Source organism: Pelobates fuscus, chromosome 2 (assembly GCF_036172605.1).
Source record: "Pelobates fuscus isolate aPelFus1 chromosome 2, aPelFus1.pri, whole genome shotgun sequence".
Taxonomy (NCBI): Eukaryota; Metazoa; Chordata; class Amphibia; order Anura; family Pelobatidae; genus Pelobates; species Pelobates fuscus.
Window position 1 is genome coordinate 418379930 of NC_086318.1, and position 21788 is coordinate 418401717.

The window sequence follows — 21788 nt, forward strand, 5'->3', positions numbered from 1 at the left end:
GGGATCTGTGCTCCCTTTGTGTTCGAATGAAAGGAGTACAGACACAAAAACACATTTCCAGAAAAGCTATTTTAAACTTGTCCGATTCAGCATGGTTGCTGAGTAGAGATTGTTATTCAGTCCAGGCAGTGTGTGCCTGGTGTGCACAGTGACAGCGGCCCTTAATCATGCAGTAATGACACTTAGGATATTGCTAGTGCTGACTCCGGAGAAGTGGCCCGACAATATTTATATTTCATTGTACGTGCTGGACTCCTTTGTAGGAGACTGAAACGGAGACACATTTTCCTCCACAACAGTAAATTAATATAAAGTGATCTCTCCGTAGTCAGGCAACATCGCACAGCAAAAAGAAAACCAAAAAGTGCATTGTCTATCCGAGCAGTAGCTTTCAGTTGGAGCTCTGGAAAATAAGAGTACTTCTTAGCGATTTGAAACTATGGTTAGTTGCAAAAAATTGCCAAGTTATTAATATTGTTATGTTTAACAAGAACAAATTGTGCAGTGTTTACGGTAAGTTGTTAAACATGTACGTAAGAAATGATGAGTTCTAGCAAATGGCCACACAGAGTCGTGATCGATAAATAGTGCAGGAATAAAGTGCTATTAGTGTTAAATAGTGCCAATAAAGTGCAGCTACTATCACCTTTGTTAAGTCACTCTTGGTAAACACACCCTTAAAGGTTCAAGTTAATAACAGTTCATGAGAGCACACAACACAAATACTATTAATATTACCACTTATGAAGTCTCGAATATAGTATGGATAGATCCCAAAAACAATACTCCTAGGGCATAGGGATGTTGGTGCCGTTTTAGGCTCCACCACACCTTCTGGGTAAGTTTTCACAGCACAGTCTTCACAGTCATGATCACTTTGCTCAAATGAGCTTATAGTGGAGGACTACAAATCAGATTGTTTGGCTGATCATTAGAGGGATTGTATTGAAATAATAACAGGGGTTCAACTTGTTGTTCATATTGCAGTACAAGTAAGGACCTACGTTTTGGTCTAAATGTATTAATTCAACCCTCATTTTAATAAGCTGATACCACAGAATGCAGGTGTCAGAAATACTACATCCCACCACACAGAGGTCAAAATATACCATACAGTATAGGGCGTAATATGGGTCCTTAGAAGGGCCGGGCTAACCCTAAAATACAGGAAAAATCGTGAACGGAAACAAGCCAAGATCAGGATTACAGAGATATGGAGAACTGAGAAAACTTGGCAAGGTCAGGGTAATAGAGTCTCAGAGTCAATGAAACAAGCCAAGATCAGGATTACAAAGATATGGAGAACCGAGAAAACCTGGCAAGGTCGGGGTAATAGAGATTCTCAGAGTCAATGAAACAAGCCAAGATCAGGATTACAGAGATATGGAGAACCGAGAAAACTTGGCAAGGTCAGGGTAATAGAGATTCTTAGAGACAATGAAACAAGCCAAGATCAGGATTACAGAGATATGGAGAACTGAGAAAACCTGGCAAAGTCAGGGTATTAGAGTCTCAGAGTCAATGAAACAAGCCACGGTCAGGATTACAGAGATATGGAGAACCGAGAAAACTTGGCAAGGTCAGGGTAATAGAGTCTCAGAGTCAATGAAACAAGCCAAGATCAGGATTACAGAGATATGGAGAACCGAGAAAACTTGGCAAGGTCAGAGTTATAGAGATTCTCAGAGTCAATGAAACAAGCCAAGATCAGGATTACAGAGATATGGAGAACCGAGAAAACTTGGCAAGGTCAGGGTAATAGAGTCTCAGAGTCAATGAAACAAGCCAAGGTCAGGATTACAGAGATATGGAGAACCGAGAAAACTTGGCAAGGTCAGGGTAATAGAGATTCTCAGAGTCAATGAAACAAGCCAAGATCAGGATTACAGAGATATGGAGAACTGAGAAAACTTGGCAAGGTCAGGGTAATAGAGAGTCTCAGAGTCAATGAAACAAGCCAAGATCAGGATTACAGAGATATGGAGAACTGAGAAAACTTGGCAAGGTCAGGGTAATAGAGTCTCAGAGTCAATGAAACAAGCCAAGGTCAGGATTACAGAGATATGGAGAACCGAGAAAACTTGGCAAGGTCGGGGTAATAGAGATTCTCAGAGTCAATGAAACAAGCCAAGATCAGGATTACAGAGATATGGAGAACCGAGAAAACTTGGCAAGGTCAGGGTAATAGAGATTCTTAGAGACAATGAAACAAGCCAAGATCAGGATTACAGAGATATGGAGAACTGAGAAAACCTGGCAAAGTCAGGGTATTAGAGTCTCAGAGTCAATGAAACAAGCCACGGTCAGGATTACAGAGATATGGAGAACCGAGAAAACTTGGCAAGGTCAGAGTTATAGAGATTCTCAGAGTCAATGAAACAAGCCAAGATCAGGATTACAGAGATATGGAGAACCGAGAAAACTTGGCAAGGTCAGGGTAATAGAGTCTCAGAGTCAATGAAACAAGCCAAGGTCAGGATTACAGAGATATGGAGAACCGAGAAAACTTGGCAAGGTCAGGGTAATAGAGAGTCTCAGAGTCAATGAAACAAGCCAAGATCAGGATTACAGAGATATGGAGAACTGAGAAAACTTGGCAAGGTCAGGGTAATAGAGAGTCTCAGAGTCAATGAAACAAGCCAAGATCAGGATTACAGAGATATGGAGAACCGAGAAAACTTGGCACGGTCAGGGTAATAGAGAGTCTCAGAGTCAATGAAACAAGCCAAGATCAGGATTACAGAGATATTGAGAACTGAGAAAACTTGGCAAGGTCAGGGTAATAGAGTCTCAGAGTCAATGAAACAAGCCAAGATCAGGATTACAGAGATATGGAGAACCGAGAAAACTTGGCAAGGTCAGGGTAATAGAGATTCTTAGAGACAATGAAACAAGCCAAGATCAGGATTACAGAGATATGGAGAACTGAGAAAACCTGGCAAAGTCAGGGTATTAGAGTCTCAGAGTCAATGAAACAAGCCACGGTCAGGATTACAGAGATATGGAGAACCGAGAAAACTTGGCAAGGTCAGAGTTATAGAGATTCTCAGAGTCAATGAAACAAGCCAAGATCAGGATTACAGAGATATGGAGAACCGAGAAAATTTGGCAAGGTCAGGGTAATAGAGTCTCAGAGTCAATGAAACAAGCCAAGGTCAGGATTACAGAGATATGGAGAATCGAGAAAACTTGGCAAGGTCAGGGTAATAGAGATTCTCAGAGTCAATGAAACAAGCCAAGATCAGGATTACAGAGATATGGAGAACCGAGAAAACTTGGCAAGGTCAGGGTAATAGAGATTCTCAGAGTCAATGAAACAAGCCAAGATCAGGATTACAGAGATATGGAGAACCGAGAAAACTTGGCAAGGTCAGGGTAATAGAGATTCTTAGAGACAATGAAACAAGCCAAGATCAGGATTACAGAGATATGGAGAACTGAGAAAACTTGGCAAGGTCAGGGTAATAGAGTCTCAGAGTCAATGAAACAAGACAAGGTCAGGATTACAGAGATATGGAGAACCGAGAAAACTTGGCAAGGTCGGGGTAATAGAGATTCTCAGAGTCAATGAAACAAGCCAAGATCAGGATTACAGAGATATGGAGAACCGAGAAAACTTGGCAAGGTCAGGGTAATAGAGATTCTTAGAGACAATGAAACAAGCCAAGATCAGGATTACAGAGATATGGAGAACTGAGAAAACCTGGCAAAGTCAGGGTATTAGAGTCTCAGAGTCAATGAAACAAGCCACGGTCAGGATTACAGAGATATGGAGAACCGAGAAAACTTGGCAAGGTCAGAGTTATAGAGATTCTCAGAGTCAATGAAACAAGCCAAGATCAGGATTACAGAGATATGGAGAACCGAGAAAACTTGGCAAGGTCAGGGTAATAGAGTCTCAGAGTCAATGAAACAAGCCAAGGTCAGGATTACAGAGATATGGAGAACCGAGAAAACTTGGCAAGGTCAGGGTAATAGAGATTCTCAGAGTCAATGAAACAAGCCAAGATCAGGATTACAGAGATATGGAGAACTGAGAAAACTTGGCAAGGTCAGGGTAATAGAGAGTCTCAGAGTCAATGAAACAAGCCAAGATCAGGATTACAGAGATATGGAGAACCGAGAAAACTTGGCACGGTCAGGGTATTAGAGATTCTCAGAGTCAATGAAACAAGCCAAGGTCAATATCAGAAGTTAGAAATGCAGGAAAACAATGTGCTAATCGGGAACCACAATAGTTAGTTTTCCTCCATGTCAAAATATCTCTCTTGCAAAAAGCTCCTTAATGCCCATCATTTTCTGATTCTCTGTTTATCGACTCTTTGCCCGGAATACGAAGATCCAGTTGCACCAGCCACAATGTATTGTCCGGTTAGCGATCGCAAATCTATGCGGTCAGTTATTTCATCATGCATTAAGTTTAAGCATCTCCTGCTTGGAGATTTGAGGCCCAGCATTATGTGTTGCTGCATCAGAATTGCGGGAACAGCCCTGGTGATCTCTATATGATCAAGCTCTGTGGTTTAGCGGATACATGATAAAGACCTCTGTTCTGCTGTAGCAATGTACAAACTAGACTTCAATCGATATAGTCCATCTGGCAGTTGTATATTAACGAATGTAGGATGTATAATGCTTCATACTTAGTATGACATGTCACCTACATTTCATGTAATACAACCCTGCTGTCTGCATGTATACATTGTCACAACCCCTAGGCCATATCACATTAAAGATGGACTATGCTCACAAACAGTCCTCAGATATAAAGTGTTTTTGATGATTTTAGGCTTCAATAGTCAAATTACTGGGTCACAGAAAGTAAACTAGTATTTCAGTTTCTCCAGGTTTCTCCCAGTTAGATATGCTTTCAAATAACTTTTTTATGTATCCAAGGGGGTAACTCCATCATAATATAGAGCAATGTGTTGCAGTTACCAAGCTAAGAGTGAGAACGATTTAAAATAATTTACCTTCATTATGCCTTTTTCAGCATCCAGTTCCAGATATAGCTGAACCCTATTATTAGCTCCACACAGTGGGAATAACCTTTAAATTGTAGCTAAATTAATTAAGCCTATTTGAAACAAATTATACTAGCGTAGAAACGCTTGCAGCTTCATGCAAATGAGCATGTCCCTGCACTGATTTCTGAGAAGTTGGAATGCTGAATGAATTTCCGTCTCTCGTAACGTACTTTTTTTTTTTTTTTTTTTTTAAATGACTTACAAATGCCATCATGGTTTCATTAGGTGCTTTATATAGATTGTTGCCATTTACAGGCAATACTATTTTATTAATGAATCGGGCGATAGATTTTACACTTTTATCTTCAAACCTAATTGACACTATAAGATGATCTACTAGCAAGACATATTCTATTTCTATATAAAGGGCAAATTTTACAATATTGTTTTACTTTTATCTGGCTCTCTTCAATTTAAGACATTTCTTTGAGATTATTCTGTGAATCAGAATTTTCTAAAATGAATACTTTCATTTAAATTCTTTGAAAAATACTTGGAAATCATTGGGATTTCCTGTTGAGAACACAACATTACAGTAAATTAAGGGGTGCAAAAATCCTTGATTTTTACTAAACTTTAGGATTGGGTAGGTAACCTTCAGCACTCTGGATGTTGTGGACTACATCTCTCATAATGCTCTTACAACCATATTGCTGGCAAGGCATCAGGGGAGTTGTAGTCCACAACATCTGGAGTGCCAAAGGTAACCCTGCTCTAGGACGACAAAGGCATTATTCTTGTTTAAAGGGAAACTCCAGTGACAGGAAAACAATCAGTTTTCCTGGCACTGCAGGTCCCCTCTACCTCCCACCCCCCAATCCCTGGTTGCTGAAGGGGTGAAACCCCTTCAGTTACTTACCAGAGGCAGTCCCAGAGGCAGTCCCCACGATGTCCCACGTCGCTGCTTCTTCCTCTGCGCCGCTCCTCCCTCTGATGTCGTCGGCCGGTGGGCGAGACTGATCCCACCCACCGGCCGGGGAGACCTAATGCGCATGCGCATTAGCGCTCCCCATAGGAAAGCATTGAAATTGCATTTCAATGCTTTCCTATGGGGAAATGAGCAACGCTGGAGGTCCTCACACAGCGTGAGGACGTCCAGCGACGCTCTAGCACAGGTTTCCTAGACAGCCACTAGAGGTGGAGTTAACCCTGCAAGGTAATTATTGCTGTTTTTAAAAAAAACTGCAATAATTACACTTGCAGGGTTGAGTAGTGGGAGTTGGCGTTCAAACCACTCCAATGGGCAGAAGTGGTCTGGGTGCCTGGAGTGTCCCTTTAATTGAAGGTTTATGGCAAGAATAGACAACCGTTGGCACTCCAAATGTTGTGGAGTACATCTGCCTTGATGTTTTGACGTCTTTATGAGAGATGTAGCCTTAAAACCATTGGCCATAGGTCGCCTATCCCGGTTTATGAAAAGAAAAAAGAAAGCAGCAGAATCTTGGGAGTTGTAGTCTGCCAACAGCAGTAAAGTAACCACGTCATGTGTCCTTAAGGGGTTAAAGGGACACTATAGTCACCAAAACAACTACAGCTTAATGTATTTGTTCTGGTGAGTATAATAGCTCGCTTCAGGGAAGGGCTTTTCAGAGAAAATGCAGTGTTTACATTACAGCCCAGGGATACCTCCACTGGCCACTCCTCAGATGGCTACTAGAGGTGCTTCCTGTGGCAGTGCTGCACAGTGTGACTGACATTCAGTGTCTCCACCCTCTGCATGGATTCAATTCATCTCTATGAGGAGGTGCTGATTGACCAGGGCTGTGTTTGAATTGTGCTGGCTCTGCCCATGATCTGCCTTATTGGCAGTCTCAGCCAATCCTATGGGGAAGCATTGTGATTGGCTTAGAACAACACTTCTGATGATGTCCGCCAAGCAGGCAGGTGAGGGGCAAAGCCAGCAGCAGCAGACTGGAATAAAGGTAATATTTTACTATATTTAGAGGGCCAAGGGGGGCTAGATAGTGTTTTTAACACTATAGGGTCAGGAATACGTTTGTGTTCCTGACCCTATAGAGTTATTTTAAGTACAGAAATTAACCCCACTCTATTCTGGAACTGTGAGCCTCCATATCGGTTCCCTTGTATACGTTTTGTTTGTTCTCCACCTGTCAGTCAACTTGGAAGTAGAGAAAATGAAACAATGTATCTACTGATCATCTAATGCCAGGACAAAAGTGGATTGGGAAGTCTATGGCTAAATATACATTTCAAAGAATATGGAGCATTACATGAAACAAAAAGGTTTAACAAGTGTTTTATTTTCAAAATGTTTTAAACATAATATAATGTGAGGGTTCCCCTTTAAGGGATCAATGATTTCTCTGCTTATTGTGATTCATTTAAAATTGACCTTTCTAAATATCCCTTCAGATATGTAATTATATACAGCTTATGTTTGCAAATAAGAGGTACGCTGGTGCTTTACACAGAAGCTTGAATAATCCTTCTAAGAAAATTATTATACATAACCTTGCTTGTCATCCTAATTGACATCTGATAATAACTTCCTCGCTGACCTTCATATGGGCGGAGTTGCTCTCATTGAAATATGGTTTAGAATGATAATTTAAAGCTTAAATCAGTCCGCTGCCAACTCTGTGAAGCTGTACTCCGAGCACTAGTCATTAACTCTGGTCAGATTGGAATGATATTCTAAAGGCATTGAAGGAGTTGTGTATTCCTCAAATAAAATCATTAAATGATTTAGTATTGAAGGAACACTCCATGCTCTATAGCAATTTGATCATAATTAAGTTATTTTCCTGGAGATGTTGGGTGACTTTTTACCTTAACCCCTTAAGGACACATGAAATGCGTGACATGTCACGATTCCCTTTTATTCCAGAAGTTTGGTCCTTAAGGGGTTAAAGGAACACTGTAGTGCCAGGAAATGTTGCTTTCCTGGCACCATAGCTCCCCATAGTGCCCCCTTCCTCCCCCTTCTGTCACTCACCTGAGCCCAGCGCCAATGTCCCTTGGCGCTGAGTCGGGGTCTGTCTTCACCCCTTTCCTGCTGATGTCAGCCAGCGGGGGAGACTTAATGCGCCTTATGCAATGTTTTCCTATGGGGTTTTGGGTGACGCTGGATTTGATCATACATAGCGTGAGGATGTCCAGCATCCGTTAGTCGCCTAACGACATGGAAGTCCCTCTAGTGGCTGTCTAGTAGACAGCCAATACGTGGAGTTAACCCGTAAAGGTAATAATTGCAATTGCAGTTAAAAACTACAATAATTACCTTTAAGGGACCTGGGACACTGCACCCAGACCGCTTAAATGAGCTGAAGTGGTCTGGGTGCCTATAGTGTCCCTGTAAGGGGTTAAACTGTTTGCAAGTTTGTCCAGATGATGCCTTTCAGGTTAACCTCACTTTTTTCAATGAGGAAGATTGGCACTGGGTGCAGTGATAAGCTATCAGCCTATTACTGGCTTACCTTTAAGAAAAGATATATCGGAAGCTGGAAAAGCGCCTTCCTTCGACATGTCAGCTATGGCCTGGTAACGTCCCCATAATGCACAGCCAGCCATTCACCTTGTCAGAAGCCTCACTGGCAGATGTTTTATCTGCCCTACTTTGCTTGTCTACCCTAAGCTGTTGGATTTGCAACCCAGTTCAGTTTTATTTTTATATCAGATATCACTTGTTGGAAAGCTTCTAAACATTATCTCCAAATTAGGTTTGGAACAATAAATTGCTGACTAGTATATCCGTAGAAGGGTTTAAATTAACTACATTACTGTTTCTGCCTATGGTCATGGGGTCGGAGTACCAATCTAACGAGGAAGGAATCTAGCTGGATAAACATTGTGGTCCGATTTCTACTTATATTTAGGCCGGTAAAGCTCCCTTGGGTCACTGCACCTCAAGGCACATTGTAAATGAGACCTTATAGATAAAGCAAATCACTGTGTCTTATTTGAAATAATGATGCATTTTCTGTTCTTTTCCAAATGAGTTTTCTCATCAGGCAATCATTTCTAAGTAACATATATTAACCCTCCAAGTGCCCTCCTGGTCTTGCACGACTCTTCTTTTAACCAGTAGCGTGCAATCTGTTTGACCAAATTACAGTTTTCAAGTGGGACCACTGTGTCAGTTATAGAGGTGTCCTTACATTATCACAGCAACAATCATAAATAATAGATTCAGTCATCGTATTGTTATTTTGTTTTATACAGGAGAAGAGAAAGAGAAATCCGTGACCTTACTGGCTCACTTATTTATTTCATTTTTTTGGCTTGTTTTTTTGCTTTTAGTTTTTTTTTAGTGTGTGTGTGCTTGAAACTAGTGTACCTGCAGGTCCATAAAATGAGAATCCAGCTCTGGAGAAAAAGCTAGGAGCAGGAGGATACTAATTCATCATTTTTAACAAAATATAAAACAAACAAAATAAAACTGTAAAAAAATTAAGTGAAAGAAAGAGATGAACATGGATGTATTGATTGTTTTTGTCTTCTATTCGGGTCATAGTGTCCCTTAAATCTGGCCAAGTCTGGCATTTGGGAAGCCATTGATTTGTTGAGACATAAACTGTAAGAAATGAGCATTTCTGGTAAATAAACTTTATGAGGCAGCATGTTGTCGCCATAATCATCACGATGCAGAATTGATAGCCATATAATTAGTGAATAGTATATGGAACAGTATTGGTAAACTGGAAAAGTCTCCATTTTGAGTTGAAAATCTTGTTCGGTATTTTGTGTTTTTGTAGTTCTGTTGTCAAGTCAATTCTTCGTGAATGTTGTCCTCTTAATAACTTGTAGCCAAATACAGTATTACTTTTACATATGCTTAATGAAAGCCAAGGAATATTGAGTTCTATTTTTACTAACCGCCAGGAGTTTTAATTTACTTTCCTCATATTCCATGTAATGCCAATGTTTTGCATTTAGAAAAACCAGCTGCGTTCTTTAATTAAATGTAGATTACACTGCGTTATTTAACCGTTTAAGAGATTATTTCAGTATCCACAATAATCTTAGGATTTCACAGATATGAGGGGATGTCAGCGTGGATTATACTTTAATAAGAAAAGATAAAACTTCAAGGAACAGCTGAGCAATTTTAGAAATGACACCATCCTTTTTAAGACGTAAGTAATATACTGCTGTAGATAATGGCGTTGACATGACTCAGGCGTGTGGGACTCTGATGTACGTGCATCATTTCTCTATTTGTGGGGCGCCAAAATGGCAGAGAACGCAAACGTGCAGCAAAGGAAAGTATGTTTTTTTTCTTACCTCTGCTACTTAATTCACCCCAGTAAACACCGCAATAACGCTTACCAGGGTGAGGAAATGAGAAACTGTCACCTCTCTAAAAGTTCCTGAATTGTTTTATGTTGTGTTTCTTTATTCCCTATATTTTAAAAATATTTGTTTGTGAGCTCTAAAAAAATAAAATAAAATTTAAAAATCCACACCTATATAAGCCCTGTCCTTTGCCCCTGACTGTCATTATAGAGAGAGCATACAGAGAAGAGGAGAAATGAAACAATGTGTCCATTTCTCCTCTTCATTTGCAATGTGTGCCCTAACTGTACATCAACTGAACAAGGTTGTGATCTAATATTCTAAATATTTCATGTAAATTTCATGTAAATTTAAAGGAAAACAGAGCATTGTATTAAGGAGAAAAATGTGATGGTTTTCACTTAAAGGCTGTTATCTCGTATATCTCCAGTGCCTAGTGTTTATCATACAACATTACACAGACCTGGTAATAGGTTATATGTACCTAGGAATATGCAGATGATTTGCTGCCCTCATTCATTCTCTCATTTATGGTCTTGATTTTATATTTTGGAGGAAGCATTTCAAATAATCACAATTTGTTAGAAAAAACGTTGAAATCATTTATTTAAAAAAAAATTCCCATATAATGTAATGGTCACTTCCTTAGATAAATCACGTGAATATTTTTTTCTAACAGATTGGGATCATTTGAAATTCTGATCCAAAAATATTACATCGAGGCCTCAAGGAAACTCTCTAGTCTAAATCTATAATATGGTTGACTACATCACGGAATAACGTGTGTCTGTGTATAATATATATTGCTGGTGTGACTCACCTGCATATCTCAAGTTGGACTTTGAGAAAGATCTCCTTGGCACAGAAACTCAAGAAATCATGTTGTAACAAGTATCCCAGAATTTCCAGTTTGCGTACAAATAAGCAGACTCGGGCATCGCTTGAGTTGTAATCCAGAAACTACTGGTGTTTTTAGCTCACTCACAATCCATGCTACAGTTTAAAAAAAAACTTTGTCTAAAACAGTGTGCTTTGCTAAGGGTATCGGCAGAAATCGGGTATGAAATCTGAAACACAATGTCTGTCTGTGCACATTTGCATGTCAAGCTGGGAACTTTATGATTATTGTTGATTTGTCCAGTTCCTGTGCCCATAGAGGACTTGTTAAAGTCAATCTTGATATATACAGATGGTAAAATACAGTGATTGTCCTAGGGAAAGTTTTATTGTGTTTGGTCTCACCACAATGTCTGTCTGTCTGTGTCTGTCTGCCTGCCTGTCTGTCTTCCTGCCTATCTATCTATCTATCTATCTATCTATCTACAGAGCTTTTAGCAATACCATAGTGTCAGGAATACGAATGTGTCTTCCTGAAACTGAGTCTAAATGTGCCATTAAGCCACGGCCCCCTTTACTCCCATTAAAAAAGATGTTTAACTCAGCTTTTTTCCAGTGCAGTGTGGAACTCCTCGTGGCTGGCCCCGTCCCCACACTTTCTTCTTGGCTGAGATTATCAGATTTGATGAACTCAGCCAATCCAATGCTTTCCTATCGGAAAACATTGGGAGGCTATTGTGCATGTGCTGCAAGATGCCACATTGCGTCAGCGGTTTAGAAGTGTTCAGCGTCTTCATGCAGAGTGTGAAAATGCTGAATGTCAGTGCTGAACTGTGCAGCACTGACCCAGGAAGCACCTAATTGAGCTGTAGTTGTTCTGGTGACTATAGTGTCCTTTTAAAATTTCAAGTTCTATACTACTAGTCATGGTTAAGAAATGATTTGTCACTGCAATATAGAGGGTGAATGCCATACTCAACAGGGTAGAATTTCTACTTGCCAATAGCTAGGGATGAGAGGACATTTTACTTCCTAATATAGGTACAATTTACATGTTTCTCTTGTACTTGATAAAAGTTCCCTTTTTGAACTGAAACATGAAATTCTGCTATAAGCTACTTTTATGCTCTTTTCAATGCTAAGATACGTGAGAGTAAAATACTTAGTCAGCCAGAATTTACATCAGGGTGATAACATATCCTAGTGGTGGTGAGTGCAATATATATGCCGCAATTTGGAGGTTAAATCTGTGTTTAATTTAGCCTAGAACAGGTGATACGAATTTGGAACAAAAAACACATCTCCTTGAGAGACATCAAAGTTTGTTCGGTCAGCTTTGTAGAAAGTGCATACCGTACATGGCTGCGTTAAAAAAAATATATTGGATTTTTCTTTGCAGATACCACGTGCTGTGAAAAGTTACTATTTTTGAGCGTTTTATATAATCAGATGATACAAACAACATTCCTTCTTTCTGTCTGATGCAAGAGATCTAATTTCTCAAGCATTTAGGAACAATGGGGCTAATTCATTGATGGCCCACTCCAGCACAGAAAACGTTTTTTTAAAAGTTATATTGCTTTGGTCTCCTACAGTGATTGCCATTACGAAACCAGCTTATAGCGAGTGGACGAGTCTAACTGCTTGCTGAAGTCATGCTTTTTTTTTTAAATAGTTTTATTATTATTTTTTAACCTTAGGGCTTATTCTCAATTCGGGTAATTGTGGAATGCTCACAAGGGAGTTTAAACTTAAATAACAAAATAACTAAGCCAAGAAAATTGCTGATTTGATTTTTTTCTTCTCATTTTGACTATTTTGGTAAAAAAGTTGTAAATTCTCCTCAATTCAAAGGTGTCTGTTTAGCGATGCATTTTATATGATTTACATCTTTCTCATTTGTGAAAGAACTGTTTATTTTAATTAAATATCTGCATTCACTTGTTCCTGTTGTCATGCAGCACGCTCATCAAGTGCAAGCTGAGATATAAATGTTTAAAGAGCCACCATCGGCATCTCATTGAAGTGGTCTGGGTGCAGTGTCAGTGTCCCCTTAACACTACAATCAGAAATTTAGCTGTTTTAGAGAAACGGTGATGTGTTAAGACTGCCTCTAGTGGCTTTCTACCAGACAGCAACTAGAGGTGCTTCCTGCTATTTCACAGAGTTTAACTTTGTGAAATGACACTGGATGTCCTCACGCTTTGCAGGAGGGAATCCAGCATCTTCAAATCCCCCATAGGAGTCACTTAACTGAAACTTTTTGTTTTTTGAAATAAACGGGGATCCCCATACAACATTACACAGACCTGGTAATACGTTATACGTACCTAGGAATATGCAGCGGATTTGCAGCCCTCATTCATTCTCTCATTAATGGCCTTGATTTTATATTTTTGAGGACGCATTTCAAATAATTTGTTAGAATAACTTTATTATTAAATTATTTATTTAAAAAAAATTCCTTCTACTTCTTTAGATAAATTACTTGAATATATTTTCTAACAGATTGTGGTTATTTGAAATTCTGATCCAAACATATTAAATCGTGGCCTCAAGGAACCACTCTCTAGTCTGAATCTAGGCTGGGTATTCGAACACTGCAACATTACAGAATGACGTGTGTGTGTGTATGTCATTTATATTGCTGGTGTGCATCCTCTGCATATCTCAAGTCCGAAGATACAATACATCCAGTACCTGAGCTTCTATTTCACAGAGGATCTGACATTGGATTTACTACCCCACTAAGATTTTAGTCTTGGTAAAGAGGATTTTTGTCTATTAGTTACGCTTTTAAACGTTATAGCCTATCTAGTCCAGGTTTAAATTTAATTTAATTTAATAAATTTCAATAAAAGTAAAGTCATTTATTTGGGTTGCTTTCTTCAATAAAGGGTTCAAATAGAGTTAATTCTATTATTTAGCTATACTCCCCCTTCATATACATGTTTAGTCTTTTGGTCTTTCTATTTTACAATTAGGGGTTACCCCCACCGTATACCCCAACCTGACACACTCTCCCTTAATAAAACTATTTATATTAATCTTTAAAATAGTTTTTCCTTCACTTCAGTTAATTTAGTTAGACCAAAAGCGATTTGCTATTTCAGATTGATAGCGCAGTACTAATATCACTCTGTATAACTCGTCAATAACAGCCAAGGAGGCTGTAACAACAGCGCACTCCACCAGCCATCCAACCAGTTGTGGTTACCATGTTCTTAAGTCGACAGGTCCATCATTGACCATTGCAATAAACAGTTCACTTTCTCACAAGATTTTTTTTAGTTGCCAAGTCTTTGCTGGATCTGTTCCTTAAAGGGACACTATAGTCACCAGTGCAACTACATGTATTCCTGACCCTATAGTGTTGACACAACCATCTGTATTCAAGCCAGAAGCTGTAAATCTGCATGCTGTTAGACTCAGGAAAAACAAGCAGTCTGCTGACATGTGATAGCCTGATCCAGTCACAGTGCTTCCCCATAGGATTGGCTGAGACTGACAAGGAGGCAGATCAGGGGCAGAGCCAGCATGATTCAAACACAGCCCTGGCCAATCAGCATCTCCTCATAGAGATTAATTGGATCAATGACTCTCTATGAGGAAAGTTCAGTGTCTGCATGCAGTGGGAGGAGATACTGAATCACAGGATGCTCGTGCACAGCAGTTTTGAGTGGATGGAGGCATATTATGCCTCCATCAACTCAGAAATCCCTCTGGTTCACTCTGAGTGACTGCAACTGGAGGTGTCCCTAGCTTTCAATGTAAACACTGTATTTTCTCAGAATATACAGTGATTACATGAGAGAGGCTGCAGGGAGCTATAGTTCTCACCTAAACAACCTCATTAAGCTGAAGTTGTTCAGGTGACTATAGTGTCCCTTTAAGATTTTAGTAGACCTCCCACATATATGAAAAAAGGTCTAAAGGAAACTCAGTACAATTTTTCTGCAAGCTTGTCACTGAAGCTCTACAGAGAATCCTGGCAATCTATGCATAGACCTTCCTGAATATCTAAATATCTATCTAGAGATCCCAAACAAGCTATTGATATATTGCTACCGATCTCTACATAGACCCAATGCAAGTTCTCAAGCTCTGCGCCTAGCCCACACAACCTATGCATTCAGGTATAGTGGACTTTAAGACCGTGTTCCTAACGTGTTCTAACTTACAGATCCTCAGTATCTTCATATGGACGTGTTGAGTCCTGTGGTTTGTCCCATTTCTTATCGAAAGTATAAAACTAGGAAAGAACCAACACATGTCTGCATTGATTTTCTATCACAGAGATTTAATGGGGCTTATATTTCTAGAAAGCCAGGAAAGAAAAGGTCAGTAGCACTGACTTTACCTAGTCGTGAGTCACGTTGTTATGAATGAGAAATTACCACCGAGGGGCTTAGTGCAACCTGTGCTTTCATTGCCTTTGGAGAAACAATGAGTCATCACAACACTGAACACATTTCTAGTAGAGATGGTATATTGCACCCTAAGGGTTTATTTATTTCCCTATGTTTTGACATCCATTATGGCTAAATTTAGCATTCTACTTTCAAAAAACAAAATACCAGGATTTATATAAAGTACTATTAATAAAAGAATGTGTCATCTCGGTGCTGCTTTCTTTGCTGTTTTTTTATACAGTTATTATCACGTGTATTTCTTGTTTTATGGATCTGTTAAGACGGATAAATGGAATTGCTTATCGATCTATCTATTTTTAGATCCAGAGAGTGCATAAACCGGTCAAACCATGTTCGGAATGCATATAGATACCTATATATAAAAAAAAGCGTAATATACATTAACAAGAGTATAGAGCATACATGATTAAAGAAGACTGTGGGTGAACATTGTTATGGAACAAAAAGAGTGAACGAGAATGAAGGATACAATGTAATGGGAAAGAAAAATGTGTGAAGGATAAAATGGAATGAGGGAGAAAACGTACAGGGTTTATTCACTGTGGGAATTCAAAGTGAATTTCAAATCCAGGGTCAACATTGGAACAAATTGGACAAATTCAGCTATTCCTTCAGTTTGGCTATGTTGGACAAAAACATTTAATTCTTGAATTTACTTTGAATTCTCATTGTAGTGAAAAACCCCATTAGAAAAGGGTAACATGGAATAAGAGAGACAAGGATAAAAACCAATGAAGAATGCATGTTAAGAATAAGTTGGGAAGATGCTTGGAATCTAAAATTAAACATGGGAAAAAGAATATGTGAGGTATACAAATACAATGGAATGGGGCAGGACATATTAGAATGGAACAAAAAGGCAACAAAAATAACTAATAAAGTAAATGATAAAATTAGAAAAGCTGTTGGAAGATGAAATAGGTTGAGTAGAAAAGAATGTCAATTAAAACATAAGGAAAGCTGTTAGATGATAAAGTGTTTGAGGTGAAAATGCAGAGCATAAAATAAGATAAGCTGCTGCAAGATAAAAAACTGAGTGAGAAGACAAGCATTGTAGAGGATAACATGAGAAAAGCTATTATAAAACGTATTGAGTAGAAAACATATAGAAGGGGACAACATGGGACAAGAAGGTATAACATTGAATGAGGATGAAAAGTTTGGATACAATGTAGTGAATTAAAAAATAAATAAATAGTATTTAATAGTCGGAAAAGCCAGGGAAGGCAAGATCAAATGGAACACAATACATATGGGGCAGATATACTAATAGGCAGAAACGTTTAGAAGGATAAGCTGGTGTGGAGGATAAATTTAGAAAATAATCATTTATCTAGGAAGAAACTGTGTTTTAATGGATGTTCTATATAACGACTTAATAAACAATGTGTAAAACCCAGCCTGTCCTTCCAAGGGCAAAAACATTTTTGGGGATCAGAACTCAGCACTGTCTTTTTCAGATGTAACATTTAATGAACACTATAGTGTCGGGAACACAAACATGTAGTGTTAAACACACTATTTCATTCCCCTGCCCCCTTGTCAGAGCAGTGAAATTGTGATTTTCCTCCCCTTTCCTCCCACGTCATGCTGATATCGCAGCGGCTTGACCTGTCTGGCTCCACCTCTGTGGCTAAGATCATCAAACTTGATTATCTCAGCCAATCCAGTGCTTTTTCCTGAAATGCTTTTCATTGAAAAGGCAGTGTTTACATTAAAATGCCTGCAGGGACTGACTATAGGCAGCAGAACCGCTACATTAAGCTGTAGTTGTTCTGATGACTATAGTATCCCTTTTAAAGAGCTTTTTTTTATCATTCAAAATCCTTTGCGGTTATAAAACTAGCCAAACATTAGTAAATATCTTGCTAGATGTATGGAGTGCTTTTTATTTTTGCTTGGCTTGTAGAAACAAATAAATCTTTGCTTTCACACTAGGGAGAATTCCTATTAAAGGCCGAGACGCATTTAATTAACAAAGCTTACAATAAGATGGAAAATTCCCTTTTATGGGCTGTGTCATTTCAGGGTACACCGAATGATTACTTCACGTCTCCTGCTGTAATATTGTTTTGTATCTTTTACAAAATTCCACATTACATAAGGTCAGAAAATTAGGCCAACCTAGCCGAAGTTTTATTAGTAAAGTAAATGACATAGGTGGAAGCTGAACAGAAACTCTCAAAAGCTGATTAACATGGAGTGACTTCCTTGACCGCGAATGAAAAGAATTTTGTATGTGATGTTTGGTGGATCCTTCTTAGTTAAACATCTTTGCGGGGCCATTACCAAAACAGTCTACTTATTAATTCTTTATGCAATTAGCTGTGTTCATTTGCATCTACTGTGTCTTTCCCTAATGACTTTAAAGTGTTTTTTTTAGTAAAATTGAAGTAGCGTTAAATGATGAGGTTGAATACTAGGGGTATATTCATTAAAAGAGGAATCATTCATTTAATTCCAAAATAGCTGAGCTAGAAAAATAAACCCAGAATTTGAAGTGCCCTTGTCAAGAGTTAAAGGACCACTATAGGGTCTTTAGGTCCCCCCCTCCCTCAGGGTCCCACTCCCGCTGGGCTGAAGGGGTTCAAATCCGCACGTGCATTCAAACTGCCCATAGGAAAGCATTTCTCAATGCTTTCCTATGGATGTCCAGCGTCTTCTCACTGTGATTTTCACAGTGTGAGAAGCGCCTCTAGCGGCTGTCAGTGATGAGACATAGGAGACATAGGAGATTGCAATTGAAATAAATTTGGCTTGGAGTTCGCAAACCATTTGCCTACCTGTTACAACAAAATTTAGCAAATACATGCTTATATCTCCACGTCACCCGACTGTTTTATTTAAAAAAAAATAAAAAAATAAAAAAATATATATATAATATATGTAATATCTATGGCACCAACATGTTCAGTAGTGCACACCTCTCCACATATCTTTTCCACAGAATCCACCGTTCTAGATCCCCACATGCACTGTAATTGACAATAAGATGACATTAACTAAAATAAATACTTGTTGTAATATTAAAAAAAAAAAAAAAAGTTCTTTTATTTGTGGCCTATAAAAATGCAAACTCTTTTATGCGTCCCATACATTTTCTTGGAGCACGTAAAGACCATAATGTCATTCTGGTATTAAAGCATGCTTTTCTGACCTCTTGTAGCTTTCATGTTTCTTAACCGTTAGAAGTAATAATGGAAAGGTGATTTTCTGAAATTGAATGAATATGTTTTAATGATTAGATTGCTCTGGTCAATAGATTTCAATGCTTCTCAACTAACCTCTGGCTCTTTCATCTACCCTCTGTGTGAGTACCTAATGACCTACCCCAGGCATCAAATGCTTTCACTCGATTTATTATGAAGTTTAAAAAAGATCTATTTATACCTCGGGTATCCGGATCGTCTTTAGTAATGTGATATCTAGGTCTTGTTGTGATCTTTTAATGAGAATTGATTGACATTTATCAGGAAGATACACTGTTTACTATGTTTGTTTTAGTAGAATTGTACAATCAATCTCTATGGGAAATAACTGTTTAGTCTTTCCTTTTCTATTCACTTTTAAGACTTGTCAGCCCTCCGGTAAATCTAATTTCTCACATGTACGAATCATGTTTCCATTAAAACTCTCTAATAGCCTGAGAATTCACATTGATCATTTCGTAGCACTTAAACAGCGTGTTTCAAACTGGAAGGCAATCGTTAAGAAACAAACTCTCGATGCAAATCAGACCTCTTGCCAACAACTCCTTTCCATCCAATGTATCATCTCAAACAGAAGGCTAAGTGCATTATTAATTAAAGTGTGACTTTATGCAAATTCGAAATACATCTTATGTTTGTATTTTAAAATGGCCAATTTGGAAGAAATAAAATCAATTCAGCTGTGTTTTTCGTTTGTGTATTTTGCTTTCAATTGAAAAATTTGTTTAAAACTCCTGACAATTCACAGTTTAGTGAATCTTACTAAATTGTAGTTTCCAAAAACAGAAGAAACTGTCCATATATATAAAATTGACATTCTCACCCCTCTAGGTGTGCTTTTTGTGTTTGGTTTTTGGTGTTTATTCCTCATTTCGGGTCATCTACCAGAGGCCGGGGACTCTGAGGGTTCTGCGCAGTATCTTAGCAGTCCCTAGAACTGCACTCCTCTGGACAGCGATCTCAGATATCCTACTCTTAAGCTGCTAAAGTCGCTCTCCCCACCAGGGGGCTACAGCCGCGAGTGCTCCACAAACACATTCTTTTTTTTTTTTTTGTGCATATATTTATCACAGGCAGGTAAGAGGTGCCCCAAAAGCAGTCCTCCAACTTTTCCCACGCTCAACATGCGGGGCACAGAATGAACAGGCACATTTTTAAATAATAACAAGTAGAAACAGTCGCTTGTGTAGGCAGCTATATGGTTAATTTAGGCTAGATCTATGCATTGGCTACACTTTTGATACACAAACACATTCTTACACTTCTCCTCTCCATATGTTACTTGTATTCGTTACTTTAACTCCGTTTTTAAATTCAGATTCTATTTGTTTAGTCAATAACCCTGTTAGGTAAGTGCTCTAATTACTAAATATGACAACCGGCCATCAATGTTATTATTTATCACAAATGGTTGCCGATTCCAATCTGTTTATATTGGGGTCATTCCTTCATTAAACACTAAACTGAAATGAATCGAAAACACAGACTGCTAAATTTAGGCAATAATAAGGGATCTGGATATATTCCCCAGCTCCGATACTATATTAGTGATACATTTTTTCAGTTCTCTAGAATCCAACTCTTAGTGAATAAACTAATCGTCCACTGTTCATTATCAGTGACAATTCGCATTACTGTGTTATATCGCCTGCAGCTTGGAAGTTAATGATGAAAATAATTAAGAGATGCTAGTAAAACCTTCATGTTTATAGAGGCAATTGTGATATGTTAAAGCAGAATGAGAGGCGGTTCTGCTCACTCCAGTTTTTTTTTTCTGTATGATCACACTGTTAACCCATTCAAGGCTGGTGGTGTAAGCCAGAGAGAGAATTCCATAGTGAGTAAACCACGTATTTGTCATTTTATCACAACTGGCTTTTTAGTTGAAAAACTGTTCAATGTTGGGGTTTTTGTTTATTTTTAATGTCATGTTTACAGGCTTATCACCATGATGTTGGGTGCTTTGTCCAATGTGCAATGTTTACATTGCTGGGTTATGTCCACCTCATATTAACAGCCACTAGAGGTGCTTTAGCGGCACAGACCAAGTGGACTCAGTCAAGTGGAAGCCCCCATAAGAAAGCGCTGAATCAATGCTTTCCTGTGGGGACGTTTTCATATGGGTGGCACTCACTCTATTATGAGGAGCATTGGAACATCAAAAGGGAGGCAAACAGTGCCAAGGGAGCATCAGCACTACAAAAGGTGAGTATAACTTAATGTTTTTGCGTTTTATGGCAGCCTGGTGGTGAGGGAGGGCGGCGCCGTCTTAATAGGAGTAGGAGCACTGTCGTATAAACTCTACAGTTTGTATTCCTAACGCCATAGTGTTCTTTTAAGCTAAAGTTGATTTGGTGATTAGAGTGTCTCTTTAATTTACTGATGTGCCAGGAGAATGCCTGGGTAGACATAGTAAACCTCTCTCTTCCCAGCGCCGCTCACAACCCATTACTAAAAATACCCAGGCATGTAACTCAGACCAGCCTGGGCCGACCAGGACTTACAGAGGAAACCAAACCTTGACCATAGCCCTAACCTCAACAGTTAAAATTCAAGCCACATAATAGATGTCTTCTTGCTAAGGACAATGCATTATGGCTGAGTGATTCATTATAAAGTCTTCAGAACCCCTTAGAGGCATTATTTTCCCGTGATACATAATTTGTGTTACGCATAGTCTGTTTATTTACAGTATTCCATTCTGACTATACACCTTCATTTCTGTGTATGTATTTTTATTGTTTAATTGATGTTTCTAATTTAAATGACTGTTTTTATATTTATGATACAAACTTCTCCTTTGAAAAATCGATCTGATACAGTGTATCTGTGATCTCTTTCAGGCATTCTAGAAGAAAACATGGCGAAACCATATGAGTTCAACTGGCAGAAGGCTGTCCCTTCGTTCATGCAAGAAGGGGCTGTGTTTGACAGATACGAGGAGGTAATTTAAAATGCCCATTTTGTTTGGCTTTTGTACTCACACGAATACAAGCATGAGAAAGCTTGTGCAGAATACAAGATAG

At 38.8% G+C, this 21788-nt stretch overlaps 2 protein-coding genes across 7 annotated transcripts in view; both read left to right on the forward strand.

Moving 5' to 3' along the window:
* The window catches only part of PLCB4 (phospholipase C beta 4), a 319240-nt gene that overhangs the window by 192261 nt on the left and 105191 nt on the right, over positions 1 to 21788 (forward strand). For all 6 annotated transcript variants that reach the window (XM_063444010.1, XM_063444007.1, XM_063444012.1 and 3 more), the window contains exon 5: positions 21606 to 21706. In XM_063444010.1, coding sequence (XP_063300080.1) covers positions 21623 to 21706 — 84 coding nt within the window. In that variant the 5' untranslated portion in view covers positions 21606 to 21622. The remainder of the gene's footprint in view (positions 1 to 21605; positions 21707 to 21788) is intronic.
* The window catches only part of LOC134587546 (uncharacterized), a 248165-nt gene that overhangs the window by 71734 nt on the left and 154643 nt on the right, over positions 1 to 21788 (forward strand). The window lies entirely within an intron of this gene.